General features: G+C 45.8%; 1 protein-coding gene across 2 annotated transcripts; it reads left to right on the top strand.

The window, feature by feature from the left end:
• Nucleotides 1–6,459: 6,459 nt before the first annotated feature.
• Nucleotides 6,460–20,499, top strand: btbd10a (BTB (POZ) domain containing 10a). 2 transcript variants are annotated; one of them, XM_084672757.1, is made up of 9 exons: nt 6,460–6,660; nt 7,119–7,244; nt 11,724–11,923; nt 12,419–12,704; nt 13,152–13,254; nt 14,584–14,704; nt 15,498–15,695; nt 19,058–19,168; nt 19,293–20,499. In XM_084672757.1, exons 2-9 carry the CDS (start codon nt 7,168–7,170, stop codon nt 19,610–19,612), a joined length of 1,416 nt encoding a protein of 471 aa, XP_084528883.1. In that variant the 5' UTR covers nt 6,460–6,660; nt 7,119–7,167; the 3' UTR covers nt 19,613–20,499. The 2 variants fall into 2 exon arrangements, with proteins under 2 accessions (XP_084528883.1, XP_084528882.1); XM_084672756.1 differs by lacking the exons at nt 6,460–6,660; nt 7,119–7,244 and adding an exon at nt 8,520–8,745.
• Nucleotides 20,500–21,029: the final 530 nt, after the last annotated feature.

Raw genomic sequence — 21,029 nt, 5'->3', positions numbered from 1 at the left:
CTTGCTATGATTGTAATTCCCTCCCCCCTGACCACCTAAGCAAAGACAATTTGCATAAAAGCGAGATAATGTTCATGTCAAAATTGAGTGGACTGTTCTTCAACATCCCCGTGGTGCCTTGACTTGTCTGTCATCCCAACACATCTGGGGAGACTGTTTTGTTGCCACGGCAATCTTGAGGGGGTGGGGGGTGGGGGGCAGGGCTACAATGGGCAAAGTAATCTCCAGCCAGGTGTGAAGGTGGCGAGTCGTGATTTAATGGAGCGACCACTACCTGTCCTCCGCTTAACACTCCACATGACAGCCACCTGCCCGTGACCAACCGGCAACACACGCACCCACCGAGGAACCGGCCGCACGTGCTTCCCCGGAAGACGGCTTTGAACCGCCACGCGACTCCGCTGTCAGAGAGGCGTTAATCTTCCTCACGCGAAAGTCAAGTGGGTGGCGAGTCGCCTCAGGGAGGTGGCGGATCGAGACAGGGCCCGTGATAGATGGCACCTTGGAGACCGGGGGAACGTCTTCGGAGTGTCCGTGGGTTATGTTAGACCGCCGTGTACCGTGCCGGAGCCCCCAGATGTGCACAACCACCCAGGAAGGTGTGTTTCTGGGTGTCGACGGGGTCACGTACTGACATTTTGAATGAACAAACACAGGCTAGCACCCCCCCCCACCCCCCACCGTCCAGACAGGCACACAGTCACACGTACACACCCACGCACACACAAGCCCAAACACACACACACGCCTACACACACACAGTCACACAGTTATGGGGGCTGCAAACCCCATTCGGAGACTGTTAAAGGAAGTGAGGAATCCACTCCGTGTCTAATATCCCGCTAAGAATAACGTTTTCCCTCCTCCGTCATGCGTAAATCCTGCTGAGACGCTGCTAGGATGTGCCGTCATTCAGATGTTCACACCGCACGAGACTGTTTGCATTTCAGCTCCACTTCCTCAGATAAGCTCTGGGATGCCAGGCCAGGAGAGAGAAGGCTTCTCTACCGGGCTGGCCGATTCCTCTCAGAATACTCTATTTTCATACATTTTATGTGTTCATTTTATGTGGAGTCAGATGGCTGAGCGGTTAGGGAATTGGACTAGTAATCTGAAGGTTGCCAGATTGATTCCAAATGATATTGTGTCCTTGGGCAAGGCACTTCACCCTACTTGCCTCGGGGGAATGTCCCTGTACTTACTGTAAGTCGCTCTGGATAAGATCATCTGCTAAATGAGTAAATGTAATGAAATGTGTTCACTTTCACACAATGTCGCTGGGTATTAAGGAAGAGATATACCCAGCTCCACCCACACATATTGCTTTGGATAAAAGTGTCTGCCTGATGGAACTCATTGTAATAAAGTATGATTTGCTGTTATGTGTTAGACTACTGACCAGTCAGGCAGTTACTGTTTTGATTATTATTTTTTAAAATATATATTTTACCCTTTTTTGGCTTTATTGGACAGAGACAGTTACAAAGAGACAGAAAATGATCACTGACCTATGCACTTGTTGTAAAGCTCTCTTTTGGAAGTCGCTTTAGATAAAAGCGCCTACGAAATGAATAAATGTAAATGTAATGTAAAATGTATGGGAAAGAGAGAACGGGAAATGGCCTGAGCTGGAATCGAACCGGATCCCCTGCATTAGGCCTCAGCCCATGTGGTATGTGCTCCGTACCCGGTGAGCCACCAGGGCACCCCCACAATACATGAACCGTAGCACCACCGACACCACCGTACGCAACACAACACCCTTCAGCCCAGGTGGCAGAGCCGCTTCCACAACTGTGCAGGACAGGAGATACTCTTAGAGACCCATCTGTGGACCTTTGGAGGTGAGAGACACAGAGGTGAGAGACACAGCATGCTGTCCATTGCCCATTACAGAGAGTCCCTTGGTGGTCCTCGGTGGTGGAGGACACCAGGCCTTTTGGGAAAAGAGGGCCGGGCTTAACCAGAGAAAGAGTAATGCGCTGTCCACAGTGACAGCGACAAGAGACCACGTGAGCACACTGTGAAAAGGTTGTCCGGGTTGCTCTTTGGCCCAGCGTCGTAAATCCTCATCCGACTTTACCGTAACCATTAAGTCACAATTTAGACAAGCCGTGTTTTAAAGTGGCACGGCACACACAAGTCTTTTTAAACAGTGCGTGTTTGTGGATTCCACCGCTGCACATGTGTGTCTGGTGTCGTTCCTCACTTCTGAGGAGCGCCCGTTTCTGTTGGACGTCTGCAAATCCATCTGGCGTTCTGTCTTCATGCGAGGCGGATTCTTTCAAACAAACATCACCGATGAAATGTATTTTGAACTGCTTCTCCATATTCTATTTTTGCAACTCATGACGAGCATCTCAGCAATGTCGTTTATCAACTCGGTGTCCACCATGTCATGTCTTCAGAGTCTGTAAAATCCAAAAGAAACTTTTGCCCTAAGGGTGTGCAGAAGTGGAGAAGTGGGACAGTAAACCCCTGTTGGTATACACACCTGCCTGGATTTGACGCACCTTTCCAGCCGTTGTCGCCGTAGTCGAGGACGAGTCGACCAATTTGTCAACACTTCTGATCTTGTTCTTAATTCTTTGAGTAGATCTTCACATGCACCTCACGTCCACCAGCATGGTTTGCATAGAGGCACCATGAGGTAATGAGAACTACATGGTTTAGGAATCCCCAGCTAAGGTCACAGGTCAGGTTGTATGGTAGGTGTCATCTAAACAGGCCATGCCCACTGAGTTCCATAATAGGATCAAGGGGAGCTTGGAGGAGGTCATCATCTTTGACAGGCAGGGCCCATCTAGGCCGTAAATCTGGTGAAACTAGTATGTAAACAACTTAATTGGTCAGCACCTGTGAAGTTTGTTTATACACAACAGGTGCATGGGCAAATTCTGTTTCAGAGACTTGGTGCAAAGTCAATTGGCGAACAAACCAGGCTGTGCTGTCTCATCAATAGATCATATAGAGTTGTGGTCACCGGTAGCTAAAACATGTTTGTCTGCCATCCTTTCTAAACATAGATGTTCTTGATATTGTTAATGTTCCATCAGTGGTGAGTGACTTTAACTACGGTATCTCTCGTACCAGTTTTCATCATGTTCCAATACATCAGATCAGCCCGCCAAACCCTGACCGTCCATATCTGTTTCAGATACGAAGTATCAACACTTATCTCCTTCTGTCTTCTGGAAGGAGCCAAGCTCTGCGTTCATGTGTCTTTGCTTCATTCCCTGCCTTCTTCCTGCGTGCCGTCATGTTCTGTTTTCCTCGTTGGAGATACAGGAGGCATGCTCCCTTCATGGCCCTGCCTGGTCTGTCAGAAACCCTAACCAGCCTACGAGGGCAGAAGATCTATGGGTCTGACCTGTCGGGTCCCTGTCTCTGGGACACATTCACTGTGTCCTGACATAGCCATGCCTCTGCCACATTTAGAAAGCTTCTCTCATGCTTACCTAATGTGTCAAGCCCATAAACGTAGGACAGGGCGGCCGAATCCAGTGGGGATTTTCCTGGACACCTGTGGGCACCACCCAACCCCCCCCCCCCCCCCCCCGCCCCCCGCCCCCCCATCCTTAGCAGGGGTGACAAAAACCAGAGGTGCCTCACCACTCATGGCTGACCAGAGGAGACAACAAGTGTCCATGGTGCTGATATGTGGTAGAGTGATGATGGCCAGTGCTTTTCTCAAGCTGTACATCTGGAGTTAAAGGAGGGAAGAAATCCCAGTTGACACTGGGAGTTGTCACTGCATATAACTCACTGGGTTGAGGAGGAAAGGGGACAGTGATAGCTGGTGGTCCACCTAAAATCTTGCTGTGGGGTTGTAATGCTTTACAGACGCTAAATCTCTTGAAGGTAATTTTTCAACCAATTTCTGAATGCCCACATTCCGGTACTCTGTCCTTGCAAAAAATACATAGTGATGCTGTAGAGCTGGTGACGTGAGTGTAAATTATAGACTTTTTGGTGTGTGATTTCAAATGCAGCGCAATATTGTGTTAAAAGCTCAACTATTTATCATAATATTGGTACATTTAGTCATTCAAATATTGCAAGTGTCTCGTGCATACCGCCTGAATCACCAGGCTTTCCGCTACAAAAGTAAGAATCTCACGCAACCCTCCAAGAGTAACAAAAACTTCCTAAACCTTCTCACTATTGGTTACAAGTCCGATGTGACCACATCATTCTCGTCACACCCTTCCTCATTAACATATACTCATTCAATCTGGGACGCTGCTCTGACGTAATCGTCCAAAAGAGTTTTTTTTTGTAGGACTCGTAAAATCCCATAATTTATAGCCTTAATGAATGCATAGTTTGTGGCGTCCATGGAAACTTAAATGATAATGTCTTGTAGTTATAAATCTGTCTATTGTTATGTTCCCTTTCAATGTAGACAAATAGTGGCATAAATATGTAAACACCTTAGGCCTAGATATCAACGTTTTAGCACGTTTATTAATAGGCTGGTAGGCTAATGGTAGTCTATATTAACTAATTAACTATAAAGATTGAGTACAGATCATAATTTGAAAATTACGGATTCATAAAACACAGTGTCGCAGTGACCAATCACAATGTAATGAAAATAAATTGCATCATTTTAGCATTTGTTACGCAGTCGGTCTGTGGCCGTGAAGCCAGTTTGATGCTGCAGGCAGGAAAGCGGGCAAAAGTTCAAATGCAGGGCAATTAGTATGGTCCAGTCTAGAGGTGCTGAAAGCTGCGCGGACTACGGAGGTGTTGTCACGCGCATGCCTCCCCCCATCAAGGGAACGGGTGACATCAACAGCAATAATGAAGGCGGTGGATCAATGGGCAGTCAGAGAGGGCTATAAAAGGAACTTTGAGAAGACTTACACCAAACTTTACTGATAGGCCGATCGACTAACCAGGTTGTACACCACTGCCAAGCTTCACATTACTTCAAAACTCTCAACACACAAGCGGGTCTCAACAGAGGTAAGCTAAACTTGACTTAAGTAGATGTTTTGCTTAATTGTCAAACTACATTGTTAAATTGTGAATTTGTGTGTATAATGATGAACAGCCCATAGCTAATCAAATACTAACTAGTTTAATATGTGCTATTAATAAAAAATACTTTTTCCTATTCTTTGCAGGTATCAAAATGTTTCCCAATAGAAGTTTGGATGTAAAAATAATCTTCACATTACTGTGTATTTTATACTTTTCAACACTCTCGTATGGACGACCATTGAGGTATAACATTTAAAACTTCCAATCTTTACTTTGTATAGTATTGTTTTGACATATTATAACTGTGATTTTGGATATTGCATGTTTTTAATAACACATTGTGTAGACCGTTTTTATGCTCAAAACTCAATTAAACTGACATATACATTTTATTTTACTCATACAGAAAAAGATCCGTCAGTGAGGTGCAATTTATGCACAACCTTGGGGAACACAAGCATGTGCAGGAAAGGCAAGACTGGCTACAGATGAAACTCCGCAACATCCACACCGCCTCGCTGAGGAACATGGACCGCGCAGACCGAATGAAGTCGAGGAGGCTTCTTCCCGAAGATCTCCCTGAGCTGAAAGACTTGACTCCAACCGAAATGGAATACGTCTTAAATTTTTTGGAAAAGCTCTTGAAATCTAACTGATATTAGTCGTTTATTTTATTTTTTTAAATTGCCTCGGCTCGTTGCAGCACCGTCATTTTTGTAATTTTTTTATTTGATACATTTAAATCCTATTTATTTCTTTGGTAGCCTATGTTTGCGTAGATTGGATTATTATAATATTTTCATGAGGCAAAGCTTCTCTTGGTTTATGCTTAAAAGCAGTTTTATTTGTTATCAATCCGTGTTAAACTTTAAGCTATTTATTTCGAAATTGAATCAAGCGCAAATACTGTTTAGGACCAAAATGTTATTTTATTGTATGAATGTTTGAAGTCTATATATGAAAAGTGGTTTATATCCTATTGATTTGTTATTCGAAGTGTTATGTTATTTTTATATTATTATAATTGCAGTATAGTAGGTTAAAGGCCCATTTTAATTACATGAATGGCATATGGATCAGTTTATGTGAAAGCTACAACCTGGAAAGTATCTATGCACTTTACCTTTGTAACTAGTCATGCATTTTATGTGAATAATTGCATACCACTGAAACGATAGGTAAAACTATCACCACAAATTCTATCAATAAACTTCAGATCTCAGTGAATGCATACCTTTGCCGAGGACTAACAAAATATTTCCTGTCAATGAGATTTTTCATTTTAACCATTGCTCGGTCTTAAAATTGAATCGAAGTGTTTCGAAATTACTACTTTACTCAGTAACGATGTCAGATTGTAGGCTACATAAGTAATCTGAGAACGGTCTATTCGGGAGGTGATTGGCTGAATGGATTTGGTAGCCCTCCCTGGTTTCCATGGTAGCGTGGTGTGGACTGTCTCGCGATATGCCCCATGCGGAGCCAGCAGCAGTCACACCAAAACAAGAGATCTGTTTTTACCGACTGACAAACCCGCTTCATTTCAGTCCTTGATATGGCTAATGTGTAATATGATTATAGATAGTCATATATCTAGGTATATGGGTGTATTCTCAATACTTTTTTTTAACAAGCCGAGTTGGACAAGCAGTCGGAATGTAAATGCTGCGGGTAAGGAACAATGATGTATGTTAACGCTAGGCTAGCCAGCTAGGCTACTACTGTAGTTTATATACAACACGTCTGACAGAAAAATCAGACCGATTTAGTTTGCTTGTTATTTTCCAAGTTAGACTATCTAGATTCCACATCTGTCTAAAGGAATTATTTTTAATTTAATCATTATTTCATTGATTCGGCAGTAACTTCTCTCAGTTCGCTAGCCAGTTAGCGTAAGGCTAATGTTTTATAGCTAGAAAGTTAGCTAACGTGCCCACGGCAGTACCCTACCCGGCAGCTACTAGTAAGACAATTTTGCGAATACATTTCCGCACTCAATTGGAAATTAAACTGTCCTGTTGACTGCAAGAGATACTTAACACCAACTTGTATCTAGCTAGCTTACCGACTAGAATGTAGGCTGTTTTGTAGACTAGATGTTAGTTAATTAGTTACCATGTCTTTAACAGGTGAGGCACGCTGACAACCGATTCCTGTTCATACCTGTATTCATCCGGGATGGCTGAATGTCCACATTTAGATGACAGCTCGAGCGACGGTGACAACTGGGAACGTAAACTCAACAGCAGCTTAAGGTGATTATGCCCATCACCACAGCAGTGAGAACGAATAATACTGTGTAATGTACAGTACTGTACTGTACGTTGCTTTGGATAAAAACATCTGCTTAAGGAACACATATGTAACTATGGGGACAGGTTAAATTTTTTGGAGCCGTGTACTGTTTAGGTTGTTCACATGTTGTGGCTGCTCTTGGGCCCAGTAGTATGTAAGAGAGCATTGGGCTTCTCCCATAATAAAGCTGGGAGCTAACTCGGCGTGCTTGGAATTGACTTGTAAACCATCTAGAGGAGTGCATTACACAGTAGAGTGGATTCTGATTTTATGATTCTGGGTTCTTAGTAGATCTGCATTCACAATGGAAATGTAGTCCATAGACAGAAAAACACTAAATATGTCCTGCTAGGTAGATGGTTAACAAAAGGTGCAATTGGAGATTCACTTAGTAACAACACCGATTTATTTCAGTATTTTTTCTTGATGAAGAAAGGTTTATTCATATTAATATATTAAAATGTACATTCTGCAGTCCACTGCAGAAATCCTTTCTCTGCCTTCTCCCATTAGGGAGTAGGGAGTAGTGGTCAGCCGTATCAGGGGAAATGGTTAATTAAAACTAAAATATTCAGTTGCTGTGTTAGGATAGGAAATTAGTAATGGGGAAGGGTGGTAGCTAACTGGGTTCAGTGGTTATAGCCAGGTGGCTGATTGTGTTGAAGATGGTAGAGAATCATAAAACTTTAAGTGACATTACAGGAGCCTAATTATTTGCTTGGGGATTGTTACTGTCACAACAGTTGACATGGTTTAACACAATATGAAAATACGACCACAGTTAAAGTGTACTTGACAGACCTTCAATAATTAAAAAATGTTATTCATCTTGATAAAGGTAATTGTGTTGTCATGTCTGAATAAAACACTCCAATTGGCATACATTCAAATAATATTATTTAAACCAACAAGGTCAAATATACCAAAATGCTAACAGACCAACAGTCAAGGTCATTTCCAGAGGGCAGACAATGCAGTGCACACCTTTTTTCACCGGGCTGGACCGAGCGGTGTGAAGACGTGAGCCGCTACTGGGCTACAGTAGCCTGTAATATCGGGACACAGACAGGGGGGTCGCCTACGTCAGATGGGCTGCTTTGTGCGTGTCTGACTCAGTGAAGCACACAGCCATTCACATTTACGGGTTCCCTGTCTGAACTGAATGACTGGTGCTGGCTCGCGCACATGCGTCTCGCCGCCTTTCTTTCCCTTCATTCTTTGCTTGTCGGTGCGAACGGATTGACTGCTTTAAAAAAATATATCAAAAGAGAGGCTGTTTAACAGCTAGCCAGTTGGATTGGAGTCTATGAAATAATGCTGAAGTTGGAAAGTAATGCCCGAGGATGCTAAACCGGGTGGCAAGCCTGATTTCTTCAGAGAAGCGCAAGTCTTTTGTGCTCTCATCCCCCAGCTCATCCCGTGTTGCTTTGTCTTTAATTTGCCGTGCAGCGAGAAGGACGGGTAGGTGTGCACCGTCTGCATCCCGAACATTTATGTAGCTGTAGACTTCTGGTCTACATGTATTTATCTATAAGACATTTCATTTATATTGATATCTGGCGATTTCCTTTATTGCTACGGACAGACAGAGAACAGGCTTTCACTCAATAACGGGGTTTGACTTCAGGGATCTATCGGACAAAATCTTAGTTTTCTATCTTTGTTTAAGAATCTGGTCGGATTTAACGTTCTTTCTCACCGGCGAGCATCACCCGAGCGGTGTGCTCTCTCAATTATTAATCAGACCCTTTTCTTTAAGTAATGGGAGTCGTTATGCTGCTTTTATTAGACGGCTCTTTCTTTTTTTCTTCTAATGTTGTTTTTTTTTTTCTTACTCAAGTGAACAATGCATCCGTCTTCATTCAATGTAATCATAGACTAATGGGAATTGAAGCGTGTAATCCTAGCACTGCGTTTACATGTGTATATATAGAGTATAAAGGCTATATATCATTTATAAACATGTTTGTATGTACAGTATATGTATACGTACACTGTTTGTGTATGTACATATTTCAAGGGACTGAGAATGTATATTTCCAGTCAAAGTTCAAATTCTCAGATATTGGGCTGAATTTGCAGTGTGCAAGATGAGCCTGGTGTTTTCACCGGCCCTTTGTTTGCGCACATCCTGTTTGTTCTCATCCCAGTCTGGAAGATAAGATTGCTTGTGCACGGGAACCTTTCCTCCTTCATGCAAGTCAATCTCAGTCTACAGCTGGGATTCATCGGTATTAGATAAGAGGTGTGGAGGAAAATGCGCCGATTATGTATCAACTCACCTGAAATGCCACTGAGTCCAGTGGTGGGAGGAGGGTCTGATATGGGGAGGGAGAGAGGGAGGGAGAAAGTGAGAGGGAGAGAGGGGGGAGGGAGGGAGAGAGGAAGAAAAAGGCGAGGGAATTGCTCCACATGTGAGGCTGGTGGTGACCCAAAGCTCAAGGACAAAGTGCCTCTTCTCAGATCATCCATCTCACCTGCTAGAGACCAGGCTGACTGTAGAGCCAAACGCCACTACCTATAATCTGCCTAATCATACAAACCAGACCAAAGTACTCCAGGGTCAGAACAGTTTAACTCATTCAGCCCCTTCCAGAAACACATGCTCTGCTGTTAAGAGTCAGCAGAAAACAAAGGCTTCAGTCAGGACCCTCACATATTGATTAAACAATTTATTTCAATAGACTATGGTGGAGCGGTCCTACTTAAGTGGGAAACTCTAGTGTAGTGCTAGCGTGGTGCTAGCGTACACATGGCAGGGAGCTGCGGTGTAAATGCCCCCACAGACAGCAACGATACAGACATTAGGGAAGCCCTGGGAATGGTGAAGGGAAGCAGACAATTGTACGGGGTGCAGGTATATAGGAACGTACAGTTGTGCAGTCAGCGCTTGGGTAACCATAAGGACAAGGCCTTATGAGCTTCAGTTAGCCCACCTGCAGGTGAATACATGTGTCTGACATCAGCCAATGACAGGACTCGTGCCTGAGTCACCTGCCTGAACAAGGCTTCACCCTGACGTGACAGGAATCCAGCACACTTTATGTTCAGGTGCGGTTTCACCAATCGACCGTGACCGGCATAGGTAGCAGTTGCACTTGATTCCACAGAAAATCCATATTTATTGATATAGTAGGAATTTGAGTAGGAGGCAGATGAGTGTGCAGACAGGTGGGGGAAAAACTGCAACCAAAATCATATTTAGTAGTTATACGATAACCTTGAATCAAGTCAGTTGAACTGTTTGTGGCCTGTGTTTGCACAGCAGAAGTGAATGGGTGGGCTGTTGTAGTTAGCTCTGTGGTGTTCCTCTGTGCTTCTCATCAGAGCAGGTGGCAGTGTAGACTTGTAGATCAAGATGTGGATAGACAAGGGTGGTATAAAGTCCCCCTTACGCATCACAAGGTAATTCAGTTGGAGGATGCAGTGTCTCTCCTTCTCTGTATCTCTCTCTCTCCCCCTCTCTCTCCCCCTCTCCCTCGGTCTCCCTCTCTTCCTCTCTCTCTCTCTCCCTCTCCCGCTCTCTCTCTGGAGAGCCCTTGAATCTGCCCTGTCCCTGGGGCATTGCGTCCATCCCCCTCAACATCACCATCATCTCATAACCCAAGAAACTCTCTTCATTAGACGCCAGGATGCCTAGTCGTAGAGAGATGGGAAGAGAGAGAGCAAGACAGCTCCCAGGTGACCTCCATGACCTTAGTGACCGTGCAACTCCTTTAAGACTCGTAGGACTTCCTGTCCAATTGGGCAAAAGATCTGTAAGGCTTCAAATCAAAATGAGGAATGGATTCAGAGACATGGTTGTGTGTCTGGCTTCAGGCATTGTGTGGTGACCTGCCCACACTGGTGTGCTGCTTAATTGCAGAACAACGCTAAATGCAAGGGGCATGAGAGGAGACAGGACAAGGCACCTGGGCCAAAATCAGCCTTTACTGCTTATTCGTCAACCCATAAATATTCCAGGGGAATTTTGGGGAAAATCATTTCCCCAAAGCTTCCTTTTCCCCTCTCTAGTGGGGTTCCTGAAGCCCTCTGGCCGCAGGCTGATTGGCCGTTTGTTCCCAGACAACCGTGTTCTGGTCTCCTATTGGCTGGTTCTGAGGCGCTGTGTGCTTTCCCCAGCGCCTCCTCGTGTCTCCTCTCTCTGGGGTCAGGTGGGTGTACTGCAGTATTTTCCGGAGTTACTCTGCAGTTACATGCAATGAAAACTCTTTCCCCCCTGAGTGCTGTCTGTGTGTGTGTGTGTGTGGTGAGTAGTCTAGGTTTAAGTGTGTGTGTGTTAGTGAGTGTGTGAAACTGCAGAGAGGAAGCTACCCCTGGTGACTCATGTGAACTGACTAAAGCCAGGCAGTCTAGGTACTGTAGAGTCTTGCCAAAGATGTATCACCTAATAACTAAGTACTTGTGTGTGTGTGTGTATGTGTGTGTTCCTCCTCCAGTCCCCAGCCCGCCGTGCCCCAGGTGGAGTTTGAGCGTGAGGCCATGAGCCTGCACGGCGCGAGCGGCGCCGGACTGGACCGCTCCCGGGACCGCCGGCGCTCCAGCGACCGCTCCCGCGACTCCTCCCACGACAGGGCAGAGGGTCAGCTGACGCCCTGCATCCGCAACGTCACCTCGCCCACCCGCCAGCACCACTCTGGTGAGGAGACCCTTGCGCCTCTGGGGGAGAAGGAAGACAACATGTCTCACTGCACATGACTTGGATTTTTTGGTGGCATTATTCAAATTCACATTTGTTTTCCAATCAGCGGTCTGGGTTTGAATCTCTCTCTCTCTCTCTCTCTCTCTCTCTCTCCCTCTCTCTCTCTCCCTCTCCCTCTCCCTCTCCCTCTCCCTCTCCCTCTCCCTCTCCCTCTCCCTCTCCCTCTCCCTCTCCGTCTCCGTCTCCGTCTCCGTCTCCGTCTCCGTCTCCGTCTCCGTCTCCGTCTCTCTCTCTCTCTCTCTCTCTCTCTCTCTCTCTCTCTCTCTATCTCTCTATCTCTCTATCTCTCTATCTCTCTCTCTCTCTCATCTCGTCACACTTCACATGAAAACTGTCCAGTAAAGCAGAGAAATGCCCTAAAAACGAACTCTCCAGGCATGCCTTGTCTTGCGTGGTGTTCTGGATGTGAGATGTGTGCTCTCCTCTCCCCAGACCGTGACAGAGAGGGGGGCTCCTCCTCCAGGCCCTCCAGCCCTCGCCCCCCCAAGCCTCCTCTCGGCACCCCAGGAGGGAGCCTGGCTCTGGGCAGCATGGGCCGGTGCTCCTCCCTGGGCCACCCACTGTGCTCCGACATGATCTACGTGTACGACCTGATCCGGGAGGGGCCGGGGCTGCGCGGCGTGCGCGCTGCCGAGAGGGTCACCCTCATCGTAGACAACACGCGCTTCGTGGTCGACCCGGCCATCTTCACCGCTCAGCCCAACACCATGCTGGGGAGGTAGAGGACCTTCTTAGGAGTATTGAACCGGATCGGATTCGTAGTGATGAATGGAAATACTGACAATTACTTGGAAAAGAAATGTAGAAATGGCGGTTTATTGTCGTAATTTGTGTGATTTATGGGTAAAAAAACTTAAAAAAAACTCAGTCTTGGGGTTTTAACATTAGGGAAAGTGTCAGTAACTCGTGTTAATCCTTCTGCAGACCAAGCATGTCTAAACAATGTTCTCAAAAAGTTTAAATGCCTCAAATAACTTAAATTAAACAAAGTAAAATATATATATTTTTCATACTTTTACTATATCATCTTATCACCTGGATGTTATAGTGAAAAGTGCAGAAAAAACTTTCAACGCCAAATCCTGGAGAATTCAAATGGAGTCTCTGGCTAACCAGCTTTTAAAGGGTCTATCTCAGTAGATTTGTATTTTTTGCCTCTTCGCAGGATGTTTGGTTCAGGGCGGGAGTACAACTTCACAAGACCCAACGACAAGGGAGAGTTTGAGGTGGCTGAAGGGATCAGTTCCACCGTGTTCAGGGCCATCCTGGTAAGTAATCCTTCCCTTCATCTCCTTCACTTCCCTCCTTCCCATCAGTCAGCTAGTGTTGGGTTAGCCAATTGAAACCACACAGGATGAGCCCTAATCCAGACCAGTGTGTGTTGATGGGATTCTGAACACAAGTGAAAGTTGCAGGTCATGGGGCCTGGTAGCGTGTCGCGGACGTGGGATTGTGTAAACCAGATTTGCGAGGGATCAGCCTTTAAGTAATACCGGGCTAGTACTTTCGCTCCTCCCTCACTCCCTCCATCCTTCCATCCGATTGCTCTGTCGCTCCCCACCAACACTAGCAAAGAAGCCGGCAAGGTAAATATTTACAAGTCGCAGCTCTAAAATGTGGTTCGTCTACGTAGGTGTTTGTATGGGTTGGCTACTAGAATGGACAGCATCCTGTGTGTGTGTGTGTGTGTGTGTGTGTGTGTGTTGCTGTTCCGGAGTGTTTTAGTGTCGGTGGTTCCAGCTCAGCTGACAGGCTGTGTGTGTGAGAGGTTTGGCTGTGTGTGTTCTGGAGGCTGCGTCATGTTTGTATTCAGCCTCAGATGGCTCAAGCTGACCCGTGACTCTGCTCTGTTCACATCTGTCCCCTGAAACATGTATGGAGCCGTTTTGGCTACGTACAAATGAGAAGCTGGTTTGGAAAGTTCTGATCCCTCCGGGCTGTGCTCGGTGGCGGGGCCCCTTGTCTGGGTTGGGCTGGATGGAGCCGTCGGCCAGCGAACTGTTCTCCGAGAGACCCAGGAGAGGGTTGCCAGGGCCTGCCAGCTCACCAGGCACTAGCGAGCCAGCTCACAGCCATTTTGAGTCTCCGTGGCGAATGGCAGGCCCCCGTCTCTGTATCTCCCGCAGGGGGCTGGGGGAGAGGAGAGGGAGGAGGGGAGGAGGGGACAGGGGGATAGAGAGGGAGGGAGAGGGGGCTGGGGGAGAGGAGAGGGAGAAAGGGAGGAGGGGACAGGGGGATAGAGAGGGAGAGAGAGGGGGCTGGGGGAGAGGAGAGGGAGGAAGGGAGGAGGGGACAGGGGGATAGAGAGGGAGAGGGGGCTGGGGGAGAGGAGAGGGAGGAAGGGAGGAGGGGACAGGGGGAGAGAGAGGGAGGGAGAGGGGGCTGGGGGAGAGGAGAGGAGAGGGAGGAAGGGAGGAGGGGACTGAGGGAGAGAGACAAGCATTTGTTTTCATCCCCGGGCTGCGAGCACGTGAGAGCGTGCACGCCTGCGCGTGTGGGAGCACAGGAGTGACGCTGGCAGCACACAGTAATGGCGGCCTGCACGACTCTCTCTCCCTCTCCCTCTCCCTCTCCCTGGGTCGTCGTCTGAACGCCAGGATTACTACAAGTCGGGGATAATCCGCTGTCCCGATGGCGTCTCCATCCCAGAGCTGAGGGATGCGTGTGACTACCTCTGCATCTCCTTCAACTACAGCACCATCAAGTGTAGAGACCTGAGTGAGTATTCCCGGCCCTGCATATAGTATCTACATTCTGTGATTATCGACGTGTAGCTGCGAGCATGCTGCGGATTTCAGCAGCTGGTATGTTGTGAGGTAACGCTTGAATCCGTTTTGTGTTGGTCTGCACCTCAGGCCAAGCCTTCTGGAACATGCAGCGGGCAGCGCTGTCGTATTTGAGGCGGAATGGTCCTTTAGTTGGATCTGTTTACAGCTCTGTCGAGGCTGTGTGAGTGCAGTGCAGTGGCTCTGTGTGTGAGTGTGTTGGAGGCTATTGTGTGTGATCTTGTGTGTTAGAGGCTAGTGTGTGTGTGTAGGAGACTTTTGTGTGTAGGAGGCTAGTGTGTGCGATCTTGTGTGTGTATATGTGTAAGAGGCTAGTGTGTGTGTGTGTATGTAGGAGGCTAGTGTGTGATCGTGTGTGTGTATATGTGTAAGAGGCTAGTGTGTGTGTGTGTAGGAGGCTTGTGTGTGTGTGTGTGTGTGTGTGTATATGTGTAAGAGGCTAGTGTGTGTGTAGGAGGCTTGTGTGTGTGTGTATAGGAGGCTAGTGTGTGTAAATAGGTCAGTAGCTTCTAGTTGCGAGGCTCGTCATAGCTTGGTGCTCTCACTTTGCAGGCTACAGCAGTCAGTAAACAGTAGGTTAAAATGTTTAGTTGATGTGTGTGTGAGAGTGAGAGACACAGGGAGGTAGAGACACAGGGAGTGATAAACATGGAGAGATTGGAAACTTGGCGGTTACTCATCACACGACTCTAACCCCACGTTCAACCCTCGCCCGCCCCGCCAAGGTGCCCTGATGCACGAGCTGTCGAACGACGGAGCGCGGCGGCAGTTTGAGTTCTACCTGGAGGAGATGGTGGTGCCCCTGATGGTGGCCAGCGCCCAGAGCGGGGAGAGGGAGTGTCACGTGGTGGTGCTGACGGACGACGACGTGGTGGACTGGGACGAGGAGTACCCACCGCAGATGGGAGAGGAGTACTCACAGAGTCAGTACACACACACACACACACACACACCCCTGAGGAGTACTCACAGAGTCAGTACACACACACACACACACACACACACACACACACACCACTGAGGAGTACTCACAGAGTAGGGTCACGCACACACACACACACACATACTGGTTTTCATGCCTGACGGGGACCACCTATTTGAACGTCACTTGTGGGGACCACCCTTTCTAAAGGTACTAGTACAGGGGTGTGCAACCCTGGTCCTCGAGAGCCTCAGTCAAATTACATATAATTTGCATAATTTATACAAATACTAATTTGATTAGTGGGGACCCATTACTATAATGAAATGATAAACATTTTAAGTACAAGAGTGCAACTGATATGTACAGAAGACAGGAGTGGAGAGAGGCTGGTCTATGTTTCAGGATTTAGCCTTGAATTTGGAGGAATATGCTGAATAAGTCACTGGCTTTGATGGATCATGTGTGGATAACAGTACTCCAGTTTGAACTATTTGCTCCCAACCATAAACCTTGGAATAACAGTGACGTTCAGTCAGTAGAGTTTAGCAGGTCATTTTTATTCTTTGATTTGACAGAATGCCTGGTGTTGTTTGTCTCCACCCCTCCAGTACTTTGGTCAGGCTGTGTCTGGGGTATTCCTGGGATGACTTTATCATTGTGGCTACAAACTTTATGCTTTATTATATTAATCAAATGTTATGTCACTCTACAACCTGTTTTGAGCAAATCACTAACTAAATAACCCAGTCCCATTGCACTCCCCTCCACACCCCAGCCTATTCCTAACCCCGTGGAGGGAAGAATGCAACATACATCAATGAAAATGTAGATATTGAAACAGCTTAGTTATCCAAATAACAAAGCAGTGTACAACACTGGCGTTACAGCGTTTGTGGTTAGCAACAGTAACTCAGCTGTTAGCTGCAGAGCTAATGTTACAACCACATTCTAAGGGTAGGTAACAATATACAGTAAAGCAACACAATTATATAGCGTTAGTTAACTTGCGTGTCCAAGTTTTGTAGCTTGACCAAGGAGATTTAGTAATGATCCAGAATTTAATTTCAGCAAGGCCAGCTTTGTGTTGGCTCAAGTTGAGGAAACAGTAGTGGCTGAAATGTTGTCAGACATGCAAAACTTTGGGAAGTTGTGTCGGTGCATGTCCAGCGAAAATAAAATTGAGATATTGGTTGTGCAGAGGCTCGGATGAAGGAATTAAATAAAGATTTGAGCTTGCATTTGTACATCCAAGCACTGAGCAACTGTTGTGCTTCGTTTGTTTGCTCGCCATGATGTCTCTCCAGGAAAAACCGATATCGCACTTTCCCTTGCACGGTGGTAGCCTACTGTAGCTCAGTTTCTCATGGGTGGGCCAGATGATCTGGGCGGGCAAAGCAGAGAGAGGGGAGGTAACCTTTCTCGTATCTACGTCACTTGGAGGAGATTTTCAAACAAAGCGTTTGAGCCTTCATTTTGTCAAAGCCGGAGAAGAACACCCAGGGCTTTGTTTAGACCTATCGAAAATTCTAGCCACTGGGGGACTAAAGGCAGGCTAGGGGAACTCGTATTAATGTTAAATAACCTCATAAAATGAAGTTTTCATGTCATGTCACCTTTAAACACTAGTCAATCAAAGTCAAATTAACCTGAAAACAATCAAACTCTTGTTACTTTAGTTTAAAAATAGTAAACTATATATATATATATATATATATATATATATATATATATATATATATATATATATATATATATATATATATATATATATATATATATGGAAAATAATAATACGTCAGACCACCATTGTGTGACCTTCAGAACAAAACAATAACATGCAAAACTTTCAACTGTTTTTTTAAAAGGTTGTATATAAATGTAACATGTTGCATTTTGCTCATGTAAATGTAAACGAAAACTGCCAAACTCATCGTTGGTTTCGGTGTGTTTGCAGAGGTTCCTTGTTTAGTCTGAGCACGATTGATGAGCTGAAAGCAGGACAACAGACATTGGTGTTCATGTTACATGTATATTAAATGACCTGGATAAAATAATACAGTAAACACTAATGTTATAAAGTCTATGTAATGTATAAAGTTCTATCTATGCAGATCCTCAACCCTGCCAAGACTGTCAAATATCAGTCTATTCTGGACATTCTTGACGTCCCCACAGCACACCTTTAGTAAGTGTTTGACTTTGGGCAACACAGAGACCACTGATCCCCACAAGGAACTATAACATTGTGTTTGAGATGTCCCCACAAAGCCTGTTTTACTCAATACACACAAACAGCTTGGCTCAGTTGTGTGTAAAGTCAAACACAAACTGTTGTTGTGGCTACTGAATGTTCATATAAGTAATATATAATATATGGTAATCAATTAACATTACACCATCCTTTCTGTTCTGGTGTTTACAGTGGTATCTATCTGTACTGGCTGCAAGTGTGCAAGAAGTGTAGGATACTGTGTACAAAAATGTGTAGTCAGAAAGTTTGTCATCCTGCTTAGCTTTAACAATGTCAACAATGTAGGATCTCCAGATATTAACGAGATATTGTTGTTTTTCACTTATACTAACTAGAGACAACTAATTAATTAGCAAGATCTCGCTAGCTGGCTAACGTTGTTAGCCACATTGCTAACGAGTGTGTAACAATGTTAGCTGGATAGTTTGCCAATTAACAGTACTAAATCTGAATGAATAGTGCGCATATATTTGAATTATTCTAGTTTTACGTTTTTAAAACTCTTGGAAGTTGTTGTTGAAGGAAGCATGACGATTGGTACTGCACGCTGTTTAGACGCTAATGCAAGCTGGCCCTAGCACATGGCACATACAGGATTTTTTTTTTTTTTTGATTAACTCCTAAAATGTTTAGTTAATTAACCAAATAATTCAGTTTGAAATATTTATTTAAACAAATTTGTTGATTTGTTTCAATCAAAATAAAACATTAATACTTTGGTGAGTTGATGCCATAATTTTTCTCATTAGAAAATACATGCGGTTCACACATTTTTTACAGTAATATGGGGACCCAAAAGTAGGCGGGGCCAATTTAAAATGTGCATATCTGTGTGTGGAACGTTGGGTGCATTACCAGCAGTGAACTACAGGTGGGCGCGCCACACGACACCCCACACACACACACTGACTGGTTTACATGACTTTTGAGCCAAAGCTAAAAACTACATAGACACCTTCAGAATCACTCCTGTATTCATTTAAAATGATGATCCTTATGATTACCAGAACACTCTCCACTGAGGAGTACTCAGTACGCATTCACATTCAACTGTTTCAGTTTAAAAACAATGTCTGTATTATTGATTCCTTATTCTTTTTTTCCCACAGTTATATACAGCACAAAACTGTACAGATTCTTCAAGTACATTGAGAACAGAGATGTAGCCAAGTCCGTGTTGAAGGACAGAGGCCTGAAGAAAATCAGACTGGGCATTGAAGGTAAGCAAGTTAAAGCTGTATTTTATTCAATCAGAGGCCTGCGTGAATTCATTTAAAAGGCAACCAACACCAGACTTACCTTCTCTTAAACAGACACATGACCTCTGAACCCTAACCCTCGCAGGTTACCCCACCTACAAGGAGAAGGTGAAGAAGCGCCCTGGGGGTCGCCCGGAGGTCATCTACAACTACGTCCAGCGGCCCTTCATCAGGATGTCCTGGGAGAAGGAGGAGGGCAAGAGCCGCCACGTGGACTTCCAGTGCGTGAAGAGCAAGTCCATCACCAACCTGGCGGCGGCGGCCGCAGACATCCCCCAGGACCAGCTGGTGATGCTGCAGCCGCCCAACCCCCAGGTGGACGAGCTGGACATCCAGCCCCAGGCCCAGCCCCCCAGCTACCACTACGAGCCCCCAGACTCTGACTCTCCCTCGCCAGCTGTATGAGGAGCGGACTCCGACCTCCGACCCCCGACCCCTGAACTTACTGCCTGCCTCTCAAACACCACCTCCATTTGCTGGATCAGCTGCCACTATGAAGTACTCCTTTCCTCCTCCTCCTCCTCCTCCTCCTCCTCTTTTCTCCTCTCCTCTCCCCCAGTCCTCCTCTCCTCTCTTCCACTGTTGGCAGCAGGAACCACTTCTGCCTTGTTGCAGATCTTCTGCAGCCTTCCAGAGCCTCAGACAGGAACAGACTGACAGACCGGCACATTGGGTCAAATAACAGCCGCGGAACGGACAGGCACACAGTAAAGCCACTCCTCCACATGCGAGTTATTTTTTTTTACCGACCAAAGGAGATTTTGTACTTTTTATCTGTATTGTTTTTACTGCACAGAAAAGTAGATTTTATTAAAAGGAATATAGTCAGTAAGGATGTGAGTTAGAGTATGTTCGTATGTTCTAGGTAGAGCTCCCCAACACGTCCTTAGGGCTCCTCACACTGCACAGGTCACATGTTTAGGAAGACCACCCCAGCAAACAGGAAGCACAACGAAGGTTTGTCGTCTTTGTGAACGTACCTGCCCCAGTGCTAGCTACGACACGACACAGCTGACTGTAGAACATCCTCATCCTTCCTGCGCAGCCCTGGTCCTTATTGGACGGAACACACCCGATTGTTGGTGCTGCTCTGCTGACTGTACTTTCCCGTCTTGGGGTGTGCTTCTCGGACCATGGCCCCTCCAGCGCCCCCTCTGGGTGTGGGTGTGTTGAGCCAGCCTGATTAGCAGGTATGAGGCTCTCTCTGGTCGCCGGGATATCAGGCTTCACTCTGAATAAAATAAAATCATTCTTTTTTGTTTTTTTTTAAATAAAAAATGTGCCAAAGCTGACTTAGTCCTCCTGAGTGGAGCGGTGATTCTGGTCCGACCCATGAACAACAAAGAGCCCCAACCTGCGTTTAAACTCCTCAAAAAAAGTTTTGAAATTTTATTTAGGTCGATTATTCCTCCCCTTCAATAATACCAATTGGTATTGTATTTTATATTGTTGGATAGCCTGATTAGTCACCTTTTACAACGATGTACAACTTGTAAGTATAGTGCATTCGTGGAATGAGCAACATGGCTAACCGTGTGGGTAGCGGCCCAAAGAAATGTGCCAAAATCCTTTGCAATATTCTTCTGTTGGTCTTCACTCCCGTTTTGAGCTTCAAGTGGGATCAGCTTGGGCGTGCTGTATGTGCCAGAGTGACCAACGCAAACATGTTGGCTGACTTGCGATAAATCCTGGTTGAGGAATGGGATGCCATCCCACAGCAGTGTTTGACCAGCATGAGGAGGGGGTGCCAAGCTGTTGTGGCTGCATATGGATCTTCCACACGCAACTGAGGTCCCTGACAGTGTAAAATGAATGAATGAAA

The sequence above is a fragment of the Hypomesus nipponensis genome, chromosome 14 (assembly GCF_054491055.1).
Source record: "Hypomesus nipponensis isolate SF chromosome 14, ASM5449105v1, whole genome shotgun sequence".
Classification (NCBI taxonomy): Eukaryota; Metazoa; Chordata; class Actinopteri; order Osmeriformes; family Osmeridae; genus Hypomesus; species Hypomesus nipponensis.
The sequence above is the reverse complement of the archived record's forward strand: the minus strand, read 5'-3'. Positions and strand labels throughout refer to the sequence as shown.

What these genes read in the sequence shown, in the direction of transcription:
- btbd10a (XM_084672756.1), top strand. Translation starts at nt 8,618, where the DNA reads ATGCCCGAGGATGCTAAACCGGGTGGCAAGCCTGATTTCTTCAGAGAA. An exon ending in CCGTGTTCAGGGCCATCCTG is followed by an intron (nt 13,255 to 14,583) that starts GTAAGTAATCCT and finishes TCTGAACGCCAG; the next exon opens with GATTACTACAAGTCGGGGAT. An exon ending in GGGAGAGGAGTACTCACAGA is followed by an intron (nt 15,696 to 19,057) that starts GTCAGTACACAC and finishes TTTTTCCCACAG; the next exon opens with TTATATACAGCACAAAACTG.